This window comes from Molothrus aeneus, chromosome 5 (assembly GCF_037042795.1).
Source record: "Molothrus aeneus isolate 106 chromosome 5, BPBGC_Maene_1.0, whole genome shotgun sequence".
NCBI lineage: Eukaryota > Metazoa > Chordata > Aves > Passeriformes > Icteridae > Molothrus > Molothrus aeneus.
Genome location: NC_089650.1, coordinates 62,997,483 through 63,012,695, shown reverse-complemented (window position 1 = coordinate 63,012,695; position 15,213 = coordinate 62,997,483). Strand labels below are relative to the sequence as shown.

Genomic DNA, 15,213 nt, shown 5'->3' with positions numbered 1-15,213 from the left:
TGCATCCATCAGGCACTGCACTATTAGTGCTGACCCTCTGATGGCTCTACAGGGAGATGCTTCCTCTGGGGAGGAGTATTTGTTAGCTTACTTGCAGTTTGATAGCACTGATATGTAAAATTATTTAAGAGAAAGCAAGGAAGTATGAAGTGTTGTCTGCAGAGACTCAGAAGCTCTGTACACTGCTTTAATCACATGGACTGTCATACCTGTGAGAGTTGTCAAGGGCAAGACTGATTCATTATCCATATCATCTGCTGCCTGGATAAAACCATGGGAAGAAGGAACAATAAGCACAGTCTCATCATCTATTGTAGGCTGATCAACTTGTTCTTCTATTGTTGGGGAACCCAGGTCCTGCACAACACAGAACAGGCCATGAGAGTGTATTCCTGGTAGCATAAATAAAAACCTGCATTGCTCAGCCATACTCCACTCTGAATGAATTTTATCTCATTAAATTGAAATGTCACCACCTGAGATAGTTTATTTCAGCATTTCCAGGGCATGTTATCTTTGTGCAGGCACCCAAAAACAAGATGAGAAAAATTTTACCCTGTTAAGCAATGTGGAGAGGAAGGGAGACACTGCAAGGTGGTGTTCCCTTGCAAGTCAAGTATTAAGTCTGTGAAGAGGAATAATTAGGCTTTTCCACTACTTTCTGTCTAGATGCTCTGAGACTGAAGCATTACCATTATAGCACTTACCTGCTCCACAAACCCAACAGCTTTACCTTACCTTAAGTTTCACAACTCCTGTTGTTAAGTTTTAACTGACACTGAACACAGAGCTCAAAAGACCCCCTTCATTTACTGTGCCTTGCTTAGTCTGTCACTGGCTGGAATTTGGCTCCAGACATTTTTTTTGCTGAACCTAATGGTACCATAAGATTGGCAACACATTGATTCCTTCCAGGTACAATTATCAATACCCTCATTCTCTTCCAGCCCTGCCATTGCTGCTGCTCCTGCCTCTTCCCTGGCTCCTGTGGTACTGCAATGGCAGCAACACATCTGGCTGACTCACAGCACACTCCTGGTTCCACAAGTGCAGTGAAAAGTCATCCCACACATTACTGCCAGAACCAGCAGAGATATCTGGATTCCAGTTTTTGTGCATAACATGCATAAGGTTTGCTCAAACTTCAGGAATCCCTGATGTAAAATGCTAGCAACTGCTGCTGCCACAATGGAAGGTATCTGGATTTATCACAGTTTTCAGAGGTTACAGCCCTCTCTGTTTAAGAAAATCCTGATGTTCCTCCACCTTGCTTTTTTTGTAGGAAAACTTGTTTCTCTACATAACTGCACAGTGGTTTTGCAAAGGCAGCTGTCTGAAAACCCCTTCCTTTTCTCCTGCTGGAGAGAGCTGACAACAAGTGAACTGCACAAGGTGCCATCCACAAGGGCATGGTGTGCCTGAACTGCAGGAGCAGCTCTCAGCAGAGCACACAGCTCTGCCCACCAGCAGCACTGGGCTGCAAGGCCTGAAACTGGGAAGAGGAGGCGTGAAAAACCAAAGAAGCCATTGTGGCAAATGGGCACCTTTCCCAGGCAGAAATAATAAAACCCTGCAGCATGACTGCCTGCCTCCCACTACCCACCCACAGTGACAATACAACCCTGGCAAGCTCATAAAAATAACACTGACTTAAAGAAAACAAAATGTAGGCATGTTTTTCTGGAGTAACTTTTCACTGAGAATTACTCACAGACAGTTCACTATTTCCTAGAATTTAAGTACACATGTCAAACTTGAATCTGACTTGAAGAGTAAGGCAAATTAGAATTACAAATTCAGTTTGTTTTTCTGTATAGAAAAAAAAAGTTTAGTTTTACATTCTGCTAGCCATGAGCAATTTGTTCAAAGTTAAACTAGGAACTAGGTTAATATCAAAAGTTTATTAATTCTACCTCAAGAAGCTTAAGTTATAAAATGAGAATAGAAAGCTGATGACCTGCCTCAAATGTTGAAAATCTTATCACAATTATGTCAACCATGACACAGAAAGAGGAAAATGGAAGAATAATCCCCATCTTCTGATCTATTCAGGATTCAGATGCTTCTGTAATAGCAAACTTGAGATGTACAAAGATTCTCCCTTTTGTAAGAGCATAACAGGTATGCACTGTCTATTAGAAGCTTCTTCAAAGACAAGGCCAAAGCATATTAATGATGGATTTTCAAGGCTGACAAAGCAGAAATGCAGCTACTGTAGAGAGCAGTGTTCTAAAAACCAGCAAGGGGTGTTTCATTCTAACTCATCTTTTCCCAAATTCCAACCTAATCAAACCCCTAAAGGAAGAGGAATTTTGTACTGACTAAAGAGTGTTATCTTCTTTTTAGCACCTCTGTTTTCTGTGACTTAAGTCATTTTCATAATTCCAGCAACTGAAAGAAACAATCCAAATAGCTGTAATCATTTGGATAAACTCATTTCTGCATCTCAGGTGTTGGAGATGAATAAATCTGAGGCCAGAGAGAGAAATAGCTTAATGTTTCAAATTCCCATTTAACAGATACTTGACTGGAGCAGGATGTTTAACAGAAGTCCTCAAAACTGAAAACTGAGGTACATCTTGAATGATGTCATTAGACTCATAAAGCAAACCCCAAATACTCTAGCTCTCCTCCCTTGCTCAATCTATCTGTTGATGCAGGTGTGTTGGACAATTCACAGCCCAGTTTAAAGCAACAGCATCAAGCAGGAATCACCTGAAGGCACCTGTTGAGTGCCACCAATGTTCCAGCTTTCCACTGTCACCATGCAGAAGAATCCTGAGTGGTGAAACAGCTCCACAGCTAGTGAGGTGCTCAGTGCTCCAGATGAAGTCAAATATAAGCCTTGGTACCCAATGAAATGCTGCTGTGTTCATACTTGTAACACACTAATGAAGCTCAAGGGTAGAGGACCTCAGCAAATACTTGCAGAACTGTGATACAGAATCACAAAATTGTTTGGATGGGAAGGGACCTTGAAGATCATTCCAGGCCCCATCCAATCTAGCCTTGAACACTTCCTGAGATGAGGCAGCCCTCAGCTCCTCTGGGCAACCTGCTCCAGTGCCTCACCACTCTCACAGGAAAGAATTTTCTCCTAATGCCTCATCTAAACCTACACTCTTTCAGTTTGAAGCCATTCCCCCTTGTCCTGTCACTATATCTCTTATGAATAGTCTCTCTTAATCTTTCTCCCTTCAGCTACCAATATAAATGAAATCACTGAGATATTTCAGACCAATAGCTTAACATCAAGGCCACACACTCAATGAAATAATTCTCCAGAATTGCAGAAATGGGGAAAACACCAAGTATTATGCCCTCCCTTACCTCAGTAACGTAAGTGCTGGGTAAACCAGAGTGAGAATCCTCATTCTGTTTCAGGCTAGCATCAGCAATCTCCTCCTCTGTTCTTACCATAACTCCATCCATCAGTTCTCTACTATTCCTGCTGCTAAATTTGGAAGCATCATCTTCGTTGTAGGCTGACTGCTCTTCATCACTCAGCTTGGACTGATGGATATCATGTGGGAAAGTATTTGTTCCTAGGGTGTCTGGAGGATCTGTCAGGTCAGCTGCCTGAATGTCTGCATCCACAGTCAGTTCAGTCTGGGTGACAGAGGAGGAGATGTCTTCAGCAGCAACGGTGCGGATTATGACACTCGGCGTGTGGCACTGCACTGTGACGTTGTCACTTGTGTTTAACAAATGCTCTGGCTGTCAGCAGCATTTGCAAAAAAGAGACAAACAAAACCCCAAACAAGGTCAGAGACTTTCCTGTTACTATCTACAAATCTTTCAAGCAAATACAAGCAAAAAGATTCCAATTGCTAGCAAGATTCCAATTGCTAAGTGCAGTTTAGAGTTTCATATATACAGTATGTCAGCCCAGATCATCTGTTGACTTTGCCTACTCCTAAAGGATAACTTTGTAGACTCAATGTGGTGTCATGTGTTCTTTAAGTCACAAATAAAGTAAACACATAATAATATGAAAGAAGCAACCATTCAGGTGAGGATCACTGTAGATTCAAAAGGGTTTGAAAGTGTTTTTTCCACTGAATTTTTCATCATTTTGTGATTCAATCTCCAGTTTGCTTTCCCTTCCCTCCCTCTAGCAAAAAGCAATACTTGTCACTACTATCCAAGTGTTGTGGACCACATCTATTAGTGAGAGTAACTGAAAACATCACAAAACAACAAGACTTGGTTTTGCTGGGGACCAAGCCACTAAATGGAGACATTCTGTTCAGAACTTCCTCACTAAGCTAAGTTCTGAAGCAACCTGAGGTTGTTTTTTAAAAACAATACACAAACTCCCAAACTCTCAGTCTTCAGGATTTTAAGCAAAGTAACATTGTTATGACTTAGGAGCTGCTTTGCAAGTTTTAACAGGCATGTGCAGGGCCCTGCATGACAATGCTCCCCTTCCCCAGTGCCCGCAGCCCGGCTGTCCCCACCCAGAGCTCTCACAGATAAGGCGTGAACGATGATCTGCTCCGGGGAGGCCGGAGCTGCCGCGGCCGTCAGGGTCATGGTGGGACTCGTTGTCAGCGTTAAGGGGAGCCCTTGGCTCGAGCTTGTCTGCAGTAAGTAGGTACCTGGTGTCCCAGTCGGCTGGAGGTGGAAAGACTACAAAGACAACACAGGTTTAATACCCAAATGCGGTGCCCAGGACATACTGGAGCATTTTGGTTTACATGACCCAGCCTAACTGTAACTCCCCTGGAAAATCATCACAGCAATCCAATCCCTTCTGCACTGACTGCTGCACTGCACTCAAAAAGCAGAAAACAACTCAGCTGTAGCCTTAGGCTACCAAGGCAAGTATTAAGGGCAGGAGCCAGCAGGTCTGAAATATGCTGTACATCAGCAGGTAAAAAAGGAACAAATTCAACTTACTTTCACATTGAGATGGAAGAGAAACTGCTACAAATTACAGGACAATGGAACTGCAACGATCTTTACTTGCTGGGAGCTTTCTCTGGCTCCTCTATGTCAGATTTCAACAATGAAAAAATCCAAGCACAAAGGAAAACTTTGTAGCATTGATGCAAATTTAAAGCATTTAACTATAATTCATAGTTTACTCAGCAGCCCTAATGGATTACTTTCAGAAATAAGTTTTAGAACTCCTCTTCTTTCTACTTGAAAACCTTCCCCCTTTTTTTTTTTTTTTTTTTGAAATACACACTTCTATAGTCTAAGAAGTAGCTGGGTTGAAAAGAAAAAGCCACAGTAACAAACACCAGTTACTTACTGGAAGAATCTCAAAGGTCTGTAGGGTTCCACTGTTCAGTGTTATTGTCTCAGAGTCAACAGTAGCAGCAGGGGAATCGGTTGAGGCTGCAAAAGAAAGGAAAAAAAAAAAGAAAAGTATGTAAACCAGAATGTTCAGGCCTGTAGAGAGCATAACACACTATAATTAATACATGGCAGGGTACTGTTAATTCCCCTAAGAGGAAAAAGAAAACTGGCTGCAGTCCTAATGACAAGGTTCTCTAATTGGTACCCAAGATACAATTCTATTTAAAGAGAGCGTTCTACAATCCATAAGAGGAAAAGAAAGTAAATATGGGTTTAGCACACAGAGATAAAAGCAGAAAATAAAGTTTCTAACATGATTTAATTACTTTTTGTTACGAGATTTGCAAGAGGTTCTAATGTAAGGATACCCTTTGGTGTAATAATATCCTTTGGATCACGTACTGCTGGTTTTAAACCAGTGTCAGGCTTAATATTGTTGTGTTTCCCACAGACCTCTTTTTCTTTTTTTGTATTTTTTAATCTTTTCTGCCCTCCACAGTATGTCCACCCCTGCTGAAAGTTCAGATGCTTTACAGATATTTGCCTATCCTGTGTGTTATGACTGCAGTATAAAAGCTGTAAGTATTCTTACTACAACTATGTAATTATTTATGCAATTAGCTCCACTAATTCTAAAAGTAGTGAAGAGAAGCACTGGAAACAGTTGATGTAGGTATTTTAAGATCACCAGGTCCAAACAACTCGTACTCAAAACTTTGTAACCATAATTACAATTTCTACTTACTCTTAAAAAAAATCAACCACAAGTTCCAGGAAGCTGAAACCAAATTAATACTCTGCCTGGGGTTTTCCAGTAATTTCCTAAATACCAAAACGGGAAAAGATCTACAAGATGATAACAGTGACCCAAGGAGTGGAAACTTTGCCATCTCAGACTCCATGGCTGCAAAATACAGTAATTTTGGTCTCTTAAGAAGATAAAAGCTCAGTTTTGAAGCTGTTATTGTTGTAGTGGCGTGTTCAAGGTTTCCTGCTGCAGGTTTCCTGGTACTCAGTAGCAGAGAGCTGTGAAGTGTGGCCTGTCAGTCACCCAGCCAGTATATTCATAAAACCTCAGGAATTGCCCCTTTGAAACCTTGAGCCTTCCACCAAATGCAGCTGAAAGTGGGTAATAGGTTCAGCTCCCATGGGACTGTGAAACACACAATACAAAATTCCCTGTGATTACACAACCAGAAATTCTTCAGAAAAGCAGACTAAAATGGGGGAAAAGGCTTGTTAGGCAGACATGGGCAAGTGAAGTCACAAAACAACCATCACAGGATTCAATTCAGAGATGACTAAAGGTTCCAGGATCCCAGCCCATCTTGCCTGCTCATCAGCTTGGATCAAGCTTCACTCAAAGTCTGAGACTACTGACATTACTATGACAGACAAAAAGTTCTTGGCTCGGTGTCATCTGTCATTCTAATTAGAAAATAAACCACATAAAATGAAGCTAGCACTTAATAAACAGATTAAGATAGATTGATCTACTAAAATTATAAACAGAAAATTGTCTGCCAAATGCCTATTGAGGCATAGTCTGAAGAATCAGTTTGTAGACTGATCAGCTTAGCTCAGAGCAGGGCTATGGGTCCAATCCCTGTATGGGCCACTCATTTAAGATCTGGGACTCCATGATCCACATGGTTCCTTTCCAATTCAGAATATTCTGTAACTGATTTGGTAATCAGCAAGACCAAACACTAAATTTTCCTAATAAAATTTACAAATGAAAAATGGTACAAAATAATATACAGTGCAGATGACAGACTGCATGTGACTGGAGTTACTTAATAAGATTAGTTACAAAATCAAGCAGTAAGAACTACACTCAGAGCAGATCTGGTAATCAATGTTAGATAATGAGCAAAGTTCATCCTTAAGAGCATGGGAAGCATCAACCTTAAAAAAAATACAGTGGTTTAGCAGAACACTGGCTGTTGGTGGCACTTAGCAGTGACTAGAAATAATTTGTGACTAGAAATAATTGCATAATAAAGGGCTAGGAAAACACACTTATACCTTCCCCTCAGTGCCCTGCATCAGAGCTTAGGGACAGCGATCTGTGTAACTTACAAAAGGAGAACTTGTACATGATGTTCACTGCTCTGCACCACAGTGACCAGAAACAACTAAAGGAATGAACACTCACTATCTTCATTAAGAGGTTTGTGCACTGAAGGCTTTTCAAAGAACAGGTTATGTGGCAAACTCCTGTGTGCACACACACAAACAGACACCTACAACACCTGTGTCCAGGTGCTCCAATTGTAGCTTCTTGGAACTACAGCCCCAGCAACATCTACATTTGCCTAACAAAGTTAGAAACAGGTAAACAGAACACAGAAATGTTTGATCTGAAGTTATGGCATGACCAAGGGAGAATGAATACAACTCTTTAAGACATGCCCACTCCTCCTTCACCACCTCAGCAGAGGCAAGTTCCAGGTTTCATGTGAGTGGCTTGTTTCAGTACTTACAGACATGGGTGATCTGCACTGGGATCTGCAGAGCTGCCATGGGGCTGGGGGCGCTGCCCGTGCTCTCCTCCAAGCGAGCCACGCGGATCTGCACGTGCTGCACCCCCGAGCTGGAGTTGCTGCTTGCTAAGCCACTGCCACATTTGTTCTCTGCAAGCTGGTGCCCTGGATTGTTTTTCTGGTTCTCGTGGAGCTGTTTAAGACCCTTTATCAGCACTGAGAGAAAAAACACTCATGCTAAAGCAGGTTGAACAAGCACATTCGAAATGCTGCAATTGGTGATTTACCCAAGATGTAAAGAGCAAACAAAATCCTACAGAATCTGGAACTTAAGCAATCTCCAGAGATACAGAAACTAGAAATTTAGCACATACATAGACCATTTATAGCCAACTACAGCAGTGAGGTAGATTTCCTCATGGAACCCAGGCACTTCACGATGCTTGGGGTAAAAAAAAACCACATAGCCCATAAAATTTTGGAACTCTCTAGAATGATGCATGATATATCCCCAAGCTACAATCAAGTGCAAGTATCACTAGCTGTGTAATGCTGCTACGAGAAGTAAATCCTCCAATCTTCTACAACATGGAAGCAGATTTGTTCAAGAGCTTGACAGAAATGTCACTGAAAATGGGGAGCAAGAGAGAATGAATCCCACAGTGGTTATATCACAATTCTTCACCTGTGCTTGAGGAGGCCCACTGCTCCAACAGAACCACCCACCCTTCTTCTCTATAATTGCTTTGGGAGCAGCTGATTTAACAGCAGGTCACAAAACCTGAGGCCTCAGCTTTTCTAGAATTCATTACAGCAAACTGCCTAAACATCTCCCCTTTGTCAGGGGAAAGAGAGCAGAGCCTGTTGATTCAGTGCTGCATTTATCTATGAATTATTTGCTACAACAACTGCCTATTAATGTGTGGTAACATGGGCTCTCCTCCCAGCTGCAGCCTTGAGGCAGGACTAATACCTAACCACACTGTCAACCACAGCACAAGTGTGCATTAAATTACATCTTTCATTAATTATGACATGACTAATCTGATTTTTTTCCTCTCCCCAAGTAAGACAAAGGGAGGTCTGAAGGTCACAAACAACCCTTTGCCTTAGGCACTAGTTTCTCCAAGCCAGAATGGCAAAATGGTATGAAATGTATTTGGGGCAGCTTTATACTCCTGATTGCTCCCCTCCTCTCACTGCAGCTAGTAGTAGATCTACTTTCTGTCTACAGCTAAGGCTCAGCACCTGACACAGATTACATTTTAACATAGTAAAGGCAACACATCTAACCTGATGCCATAGTTGGGCTGCAGATACATATCCTCTTCCACCTGAAGAGGTCACTGCCCTCCATACCAAAGATAAGCATCATCTGAGATCTGCCAGCTGAGCTGCTGAGATACATACTCTCACTTTAGCCAAACTGAGAAGGGATGGCAAAGTCTGTCTAGCTGTACATGTCAGCTTGGCTTGTTTGACTGAAACACTTAAGGATTGCTTGTAGGAGCAATTCAGCCAGCAGATCCAAGGGGCCAGTAACTACCAGCAAAGGAGCAATGTGCTCTTTGGCCAGCAATGTTGTAAGCACACAATAAAATGCAGCCTTATTTCTTTGACATATGTGAAAGAAGCTTTCAGAAGAGAAGTGTGCAAGCAGTACATTACCAGGGAATGAAACATCTTTGTGGTTTGCAATCTGTCTTTTAATGGTCCACCATTTACTCCGAAGCCACTGTGGGGAGCGGACACTACTCCATCCCTCAGCCAGCAAGTCCCAATTGATGTCATTTTCATCAGACACTTCAAGTTCCGCTATCCTGGCAGGACACAGAACACATGGAGCTGTCAGAAAGGTTCCCCCGGGGCGGCAGCGGTGTCGCACGCGTCCGGCCGTGTCACACGTAACAGCGCAGAACGACATGCTAGTGACCAGCCCACCAGAGCTCAGGAATCGACACAGGCTTCCAAGGCTCCACGCTGCCAGAGGTTCAAGCAGAATCATAAACAACAGAAGATGGACTAGACCTGTTAGATGATCCAGTCCATCTCCTTGCCATGCAGGATTATTCTCCTTATTTACTTCTACATTAGGTCTTAGATCGGATTATTGTGAAGCATTCCAAGTGGTGGTACTTGCATCTTTGCTTTTTGAAAAAACATTCCCCAAACACATCTCCAAGGCAGGAAATACTTCCTGAGATTCACTCTGAACATTCACTTAATTAATTTCATGTTATGATATTTACTTGTTTTCTTCTAAGTAACAACCATCCGTCCTTAACACAGATTTTTGCCTTCTCTCAGATGCTTCTTAGCCAAAGTAGATGAAGTTAACTACAGCATTAAACACTTCCTCATAAATCAATCCCACCAGGCTCTCCAGATAAGGGACAGTCTTCTCTACCAGAATCTGTTTGAAATCACTAAAAATCTCTGAATTGCCCTTATCTGTACATAATGAAAGAGAAGTGAATAGTGAGGGGAAAATATTTTTGTGCAAGTTAAGAAAAGTCCTCTTCACAAATAAGGCAAGAGCACTCTTGCTAGCTAAAGAAAGAAAGAAGTAAAAATGAAAAAAAAAACCAAACGACCAAAACCAACCCTGTAGGATAAGTAAAGGATATCTGGACAGACCAAACCAGAAATACTAAGAAATATACCCAGCACATTCTGAAATGTGGAATCAGGCTCCTCATTTTGAGTTTATGTCAAACAGCTTCAGTAAATTTGTTAATACTACTTTTTAAGTAATCCTTAAGATTCCCTGGATGTCTTGGCTTTTTATTCCCACCCAACCCATGAAAATCCACTGGCTAAAAAGCTTGAGTTAAAGGCATTCAAAATGGGAGGAGGACTGGAGAGAGCAAAAGATTTCCAAAGTCACTACCAGGCTGCCAGTTCAAATGTAGTCAGAGATGCTGATATCCAATCAGTGTTTGTTGGCCTACATGAAATTAATTTGCAGTCTCAGTTTAGCTCTTTGTAGACAAGATGTCCACATCACAGAAACCACCACCACACTTGACCCTTGTTGGTCATCTCAGCAGAGAGGCCAAGGACTGAACGGGCAGGGAGACTGAGCTACCCTCCAGTAAAGGGTTAAAGCGCATCGGTGGGGCAACGTGTGGGAAGCTTGCACGGTTTGCTGCCTGTGCTGTACCTTTTCTGTGGAATAAAGAAGACTTCAGTCTCCAGGGTTTTCAATCTGACACCTTTCACGAACACTAACATTCACTAAAAAAACAAAAAACAAAAAATATGTTCAATAATAAATCTCTGGGAACTGTAAACACAGCAGTGATTTTTGGAAGGTTCTAGAATTTTCAGTGTCTAGAAAACCAGCAAAATGGACCCCAACGGAATCCTGCTAGCAACACATATTACAAACCTTTAAAAGTAACTAAAATAACAAACCTCAAGATCAGATTTATTTCATCCTCCTTGGTCCACTCGGTGCCTCCACTCTGTTTCCAGTTGAGATAGTTGAGCCATTTCGAGCGGCACTGCTTCTCCGAGCGCGTCCCGACCCGCTCTGCCACTGCAGCCCAGGACACACCTTGTGTGACAATGTCACCTGGCTCTGTGCTTGTCAGCTCATGCACTACTTCTGCCAGTCTCTTCTCTTCTTTCTCTGTCCACTTTCCTGAAAGAGAGAGAAGCCCTCCACCTTAACCAGCAGCACATACCCTCTGTTCTGATCCATAACATGCCAGCAGATATTTAACTGCCATGTCCAACACCTTATTCCAGATGCAAATATTAACTTGTGAAGATGGAACTGTTCTTAATTACTAACAATTTATATTATATGCATTCTTGATTAGCAAATCAACAATTCCACTTTTCTGCTGCTGAATTTCTCTTTTTTCTTCCTCTCACAGATGAATAAGGCCACACAGAGCTTGTCCAAATAGTTAGTGATCAGAGCAAACTGACCCAAGCTATCTGAACTGTATTAGCTGGAGTGAATTAACCATGCAACAATTTGGTGCACATTATTCACATGAGGTCTGGCTGAATTTTCCTTTATACTTGAATATATACATTACAAAATAAACAGTACTTTACTCCTGAAGTGCCTCTGTCTCTCTCTTGACACCAAACACCCAGTGTAAGTCTATAAGCATTAAACACAAGGGACAGAATTTTAACCAGAATATCCATTTCTGACACCAGCATTTACCTCACCTGTGTTGCAGGTATCCTTCATCAGTCTACACCGATCCTTTACAGATGAAGCACTTCTCCCCAGGGCAGCTCCTATTGTGGCCCAATCATTACCATGCTTTACTCTCAGCCTACAGAGAAACGTGCTCATTAGCACTATATCCAGTTAGGAAATCACCAAAATAGCAAATATTTGCTAATAAAAACAGGATGAATGTGCAGTTTACAGGCTTAAAGAGAGAATGGGGAAATCACTTTGCTACTTTACTATTAGTATTTTCTCCTACTTTTTCATATGTTTTTCTAGAAGCCTTTTGGACCAGCTGAGCCACAAGATACATATGAAATGCACAGTATCAATCAAGATACATATAAAATGCATAGATACTATACATATAAAATGCACAGTATCTGTCTTGCAGGAAGATTGTGAGGCTTAATTAGTGTGTTAAACACAATATGAATGTTTATCTAAACAGCTGATTTCCATTCTATACAGGTTCCTCAATGATTTTCAGGTGGTGCAGAGAGCACTTGAGACATTTCAGTAATGCCCAATGAAAACCCAGGCATTCTACAATTTAAATTAAGCAAAACCCTGCATAATCATGTTCATCATTTTAGCAATCATCTCCCTCCTTCACATGACAGCAGGCTGCTTAAAATGTTGATCCATGAGTAGTTCTGACACATCTGGAACCACAGGCCCCTTGTGAACAACACAAAGCAGGCTCAATTGATCCAAACAGATCCATCAATGGAATGCAATATACTCCTTTCCTCCTTTCAGTCCAACAGTTTCTTCCAACTGCTCAACCCTGGAAATGTGCAGGAGGGGATAAAGTCTTCAGCCCCATCTCCTTGATCTATCAGGTTCATAGTCAAAATTAGGCTTTTTGAGCTGATAATTTATGTATCTGTAAGACTTCCTAGGGGAGATTCTACTCTTGACCTGCCACTTCCTTCAGGAATAACCTTTGCTCAAATTTCGTAAAGAAAAGGAACTTCTGTTTCTCATAACCACAAATAAATTGACTGTGCTTGCAAAAATCTGAAACTTTCCTAGTTACGACAGAAGCCTTGCTTTAGAACTTTGTTGCATATTGTTAGGTCCTGAACATACATTAGAAAAAAAAAAAAAAGAATCCAAATGTAGTTTCATTTTTCTTTAGATAGTAACCACTACTTTTGGGTAGTGTTGGAGCAGTCAAATTTATTTGTAACTCTTCATTGATTTCATATAAGGAAACCTTTAAAAATTGATCAAGCTACTACATATAAACAGGAAAGAGTGATCTTGTTCATAAGATAACTTACTCTTTAAGCTTTTCAATTTCCTCAGGAGTATACCTAAGCAACAGGTAAATAAAAAGACATTATTTTAAACAGAAAGCATACAGTATAAATATCATTATTTTACTAACCACACAGCACACATTTAGCTACAAGAAGAGATTAAGGAATTTCAGCTGTAAGATACATTCTGACTGAATACTTCAGAAGGATGTGAGGAACAAATGTCACTTCCCACATTAGTGCATTTCTAAGGTTAACTGGTAAAGGATTCCTCTCATTTGTCAGAAAAATTCCTCATTCTCTGTGATCTTACTCCTATGAACAGAATTAGAATTTTCTGCATTAGTCTTTTGAATAAACAGCTTCTTCCTTACTGTCCCAATTCACTGTAAGCCTAAAGCTGACTTTCCATCAAAAAAGTATATCAGCACTGAGAAGATATTTTTAATTTTAAACTACCTTCAAAAAGTAAAATATAATATCCTTTCTGGATAGCACTGGATCACTGCTTTAAAAAATGGCAAGCAAGGGCATGAGGGGTGAAGATCAATTACTTCCAGATCACAGCTCTAGAAAAAGTTACATCTCAGTAGATCTATCTTTGTGTCCACGTCCTGTCATCATATCAGAATCTGTTATTCACCTCTGTTTTGGGTTGTTTGTCTGTTCTCTAAAGCTGTCATTGAATACCATCAATTGAACACAACTATTGCCAAGGATGATCTATCAGGATTGAGCAGAGGTGACATATTAGCAAGATCTAGCTCTGTTTGGCTACAATTTTCTGTCTCACATAGAACATGTCGGGCATAAATACATGACCCTAGTCATACCAATAAAACCATGCAGCATTAGAGGGTTTCATACTTTCCAACATGGTTTCTGTCATCATACATGCGAAGAACTCTTCTATAGACAGCAAAGAGAGGCCGATTCAGACCCCAAGCTATTGTCCTGTAGAAATCTTTTCTTTCATCTTTTGACATTTCAAATATAATTTCAGTGGCATCTTTTATTCCACGGGCCTAGAACAAAGCATTAAAAAAAAAAAAAAACAAAAACAAAAACCACAAACAAAACACCTTAGATAAAGTCTCCTAGGAATCAAGAAGTAGAACACAAGAACTGAAGCCATTATGCAACTTTTTGTGTATCACAAATACTACAGTCCAAAAGTAAAACTGAGTATTTATGGATCAGCTCCCTCAAATACAAACCCTTGATCACTAGGTTTTGTTGTTTTAGTTTTTTCACATTGGAGTCCTGGGAGACACAGAAATTCTAACACCTACCCACATATAATAAAAAAAAAATTTGTCCAATGTATATTTTAAGATCAAAAATTGAACCATCATATAGAACATGATGGAATATGTACTGTGGTGAAATTAGTCTGGGGCCATACAAGAGAAGGTTGTCAAACAGTGCTATATTGATTTATTACATAATTTTAGCTATTCCTCATGCAAAAGTGATTTCTTTCAATCAAACTACTCTTCTTGTTCTGATGGAAACTCAAATCCAATAGAAAAACACTGCAAAGAAGCATACCAGTAAAACTTAACTTCAGCTTAAACTAAGAATCACTACATTTCAATTATTCAAAGCAGTACAAGAAAGCAAATAAATGGGAAAAGAATGAATCAAATGGTTTATCAGTAACTCAGAAAAGTTATTTAGCTAGCTTAAAAAAGCTTCACTAGATTTAAAAGGTAGTATTACCCATGAATGATTTTGTGGCAGAAACTCTAATAGGTGTGTGGGCAGACATACTCTCTTCAACTAATACTGTGGATTTTTATCCCAATGAACACTAAATTCTGGGCTTTTTTTAAACCACAAGTGAAGGATGGTGAAACTGTAATATCCAGGCTATATATTCTCAGCTGTAAGGGCTCAAATATTCTCAGCTGCAAGCCTACCACAAATATGATTTATGGGCAATTATCACCAT

At 40.5% G+C, this 15,213-nt stretch overlaps 1 protein-coding gene across 1 annotated transcript in view; it reads right to left on the bottom strand.

The window, feature by feature from the left end:
• Positions 1–15,213, bottom strand: part of DMTF1 (cyclin D binding myb like transcription factor 1) — a 29,025-nt gene that overhangs the window by 1,676 nt on the left and 12,136 nt on the right. Inside the window, exons 7-16 of the mRNA XM_066550964.1 lie at positions 14,127–14,284; positions 13,281–13,313; positions 11,985–12,094; positions 11,211–11,439; positions 9,462–9,613; positions 7,794–8,009; positions 5,261–5,346; positions 4,474–4,632; positions 3,331–3,717; positions 210–357 (exon numbers count right to left, since the gene is read on the bottom strand). Coding sequence (XP_066407061.1) covers positions 210–357; positions 3,331–3,717; positions 4,474–4,632; positions 5,261–5,346; positions 7,794–8,009; positions 9,462–9,613; positions 11,211–11,439; positions 11,985–12,094; positions 13,281–13,313; positions 14,127–14,284 — 1,678 coding nt within the window. The remainder of the gene's footprint in view (positions 1–209; positions 358–3,330; positions 3,718–4,473; positions 4,633–5,260; positions 5,347–7,793; positions 8,010–9,461; positions 9,614–11,210; positions 11,440–11,984; positions 12,095–13,280; positions 13,314–14,126; positions 14,285–15,213) is intronic.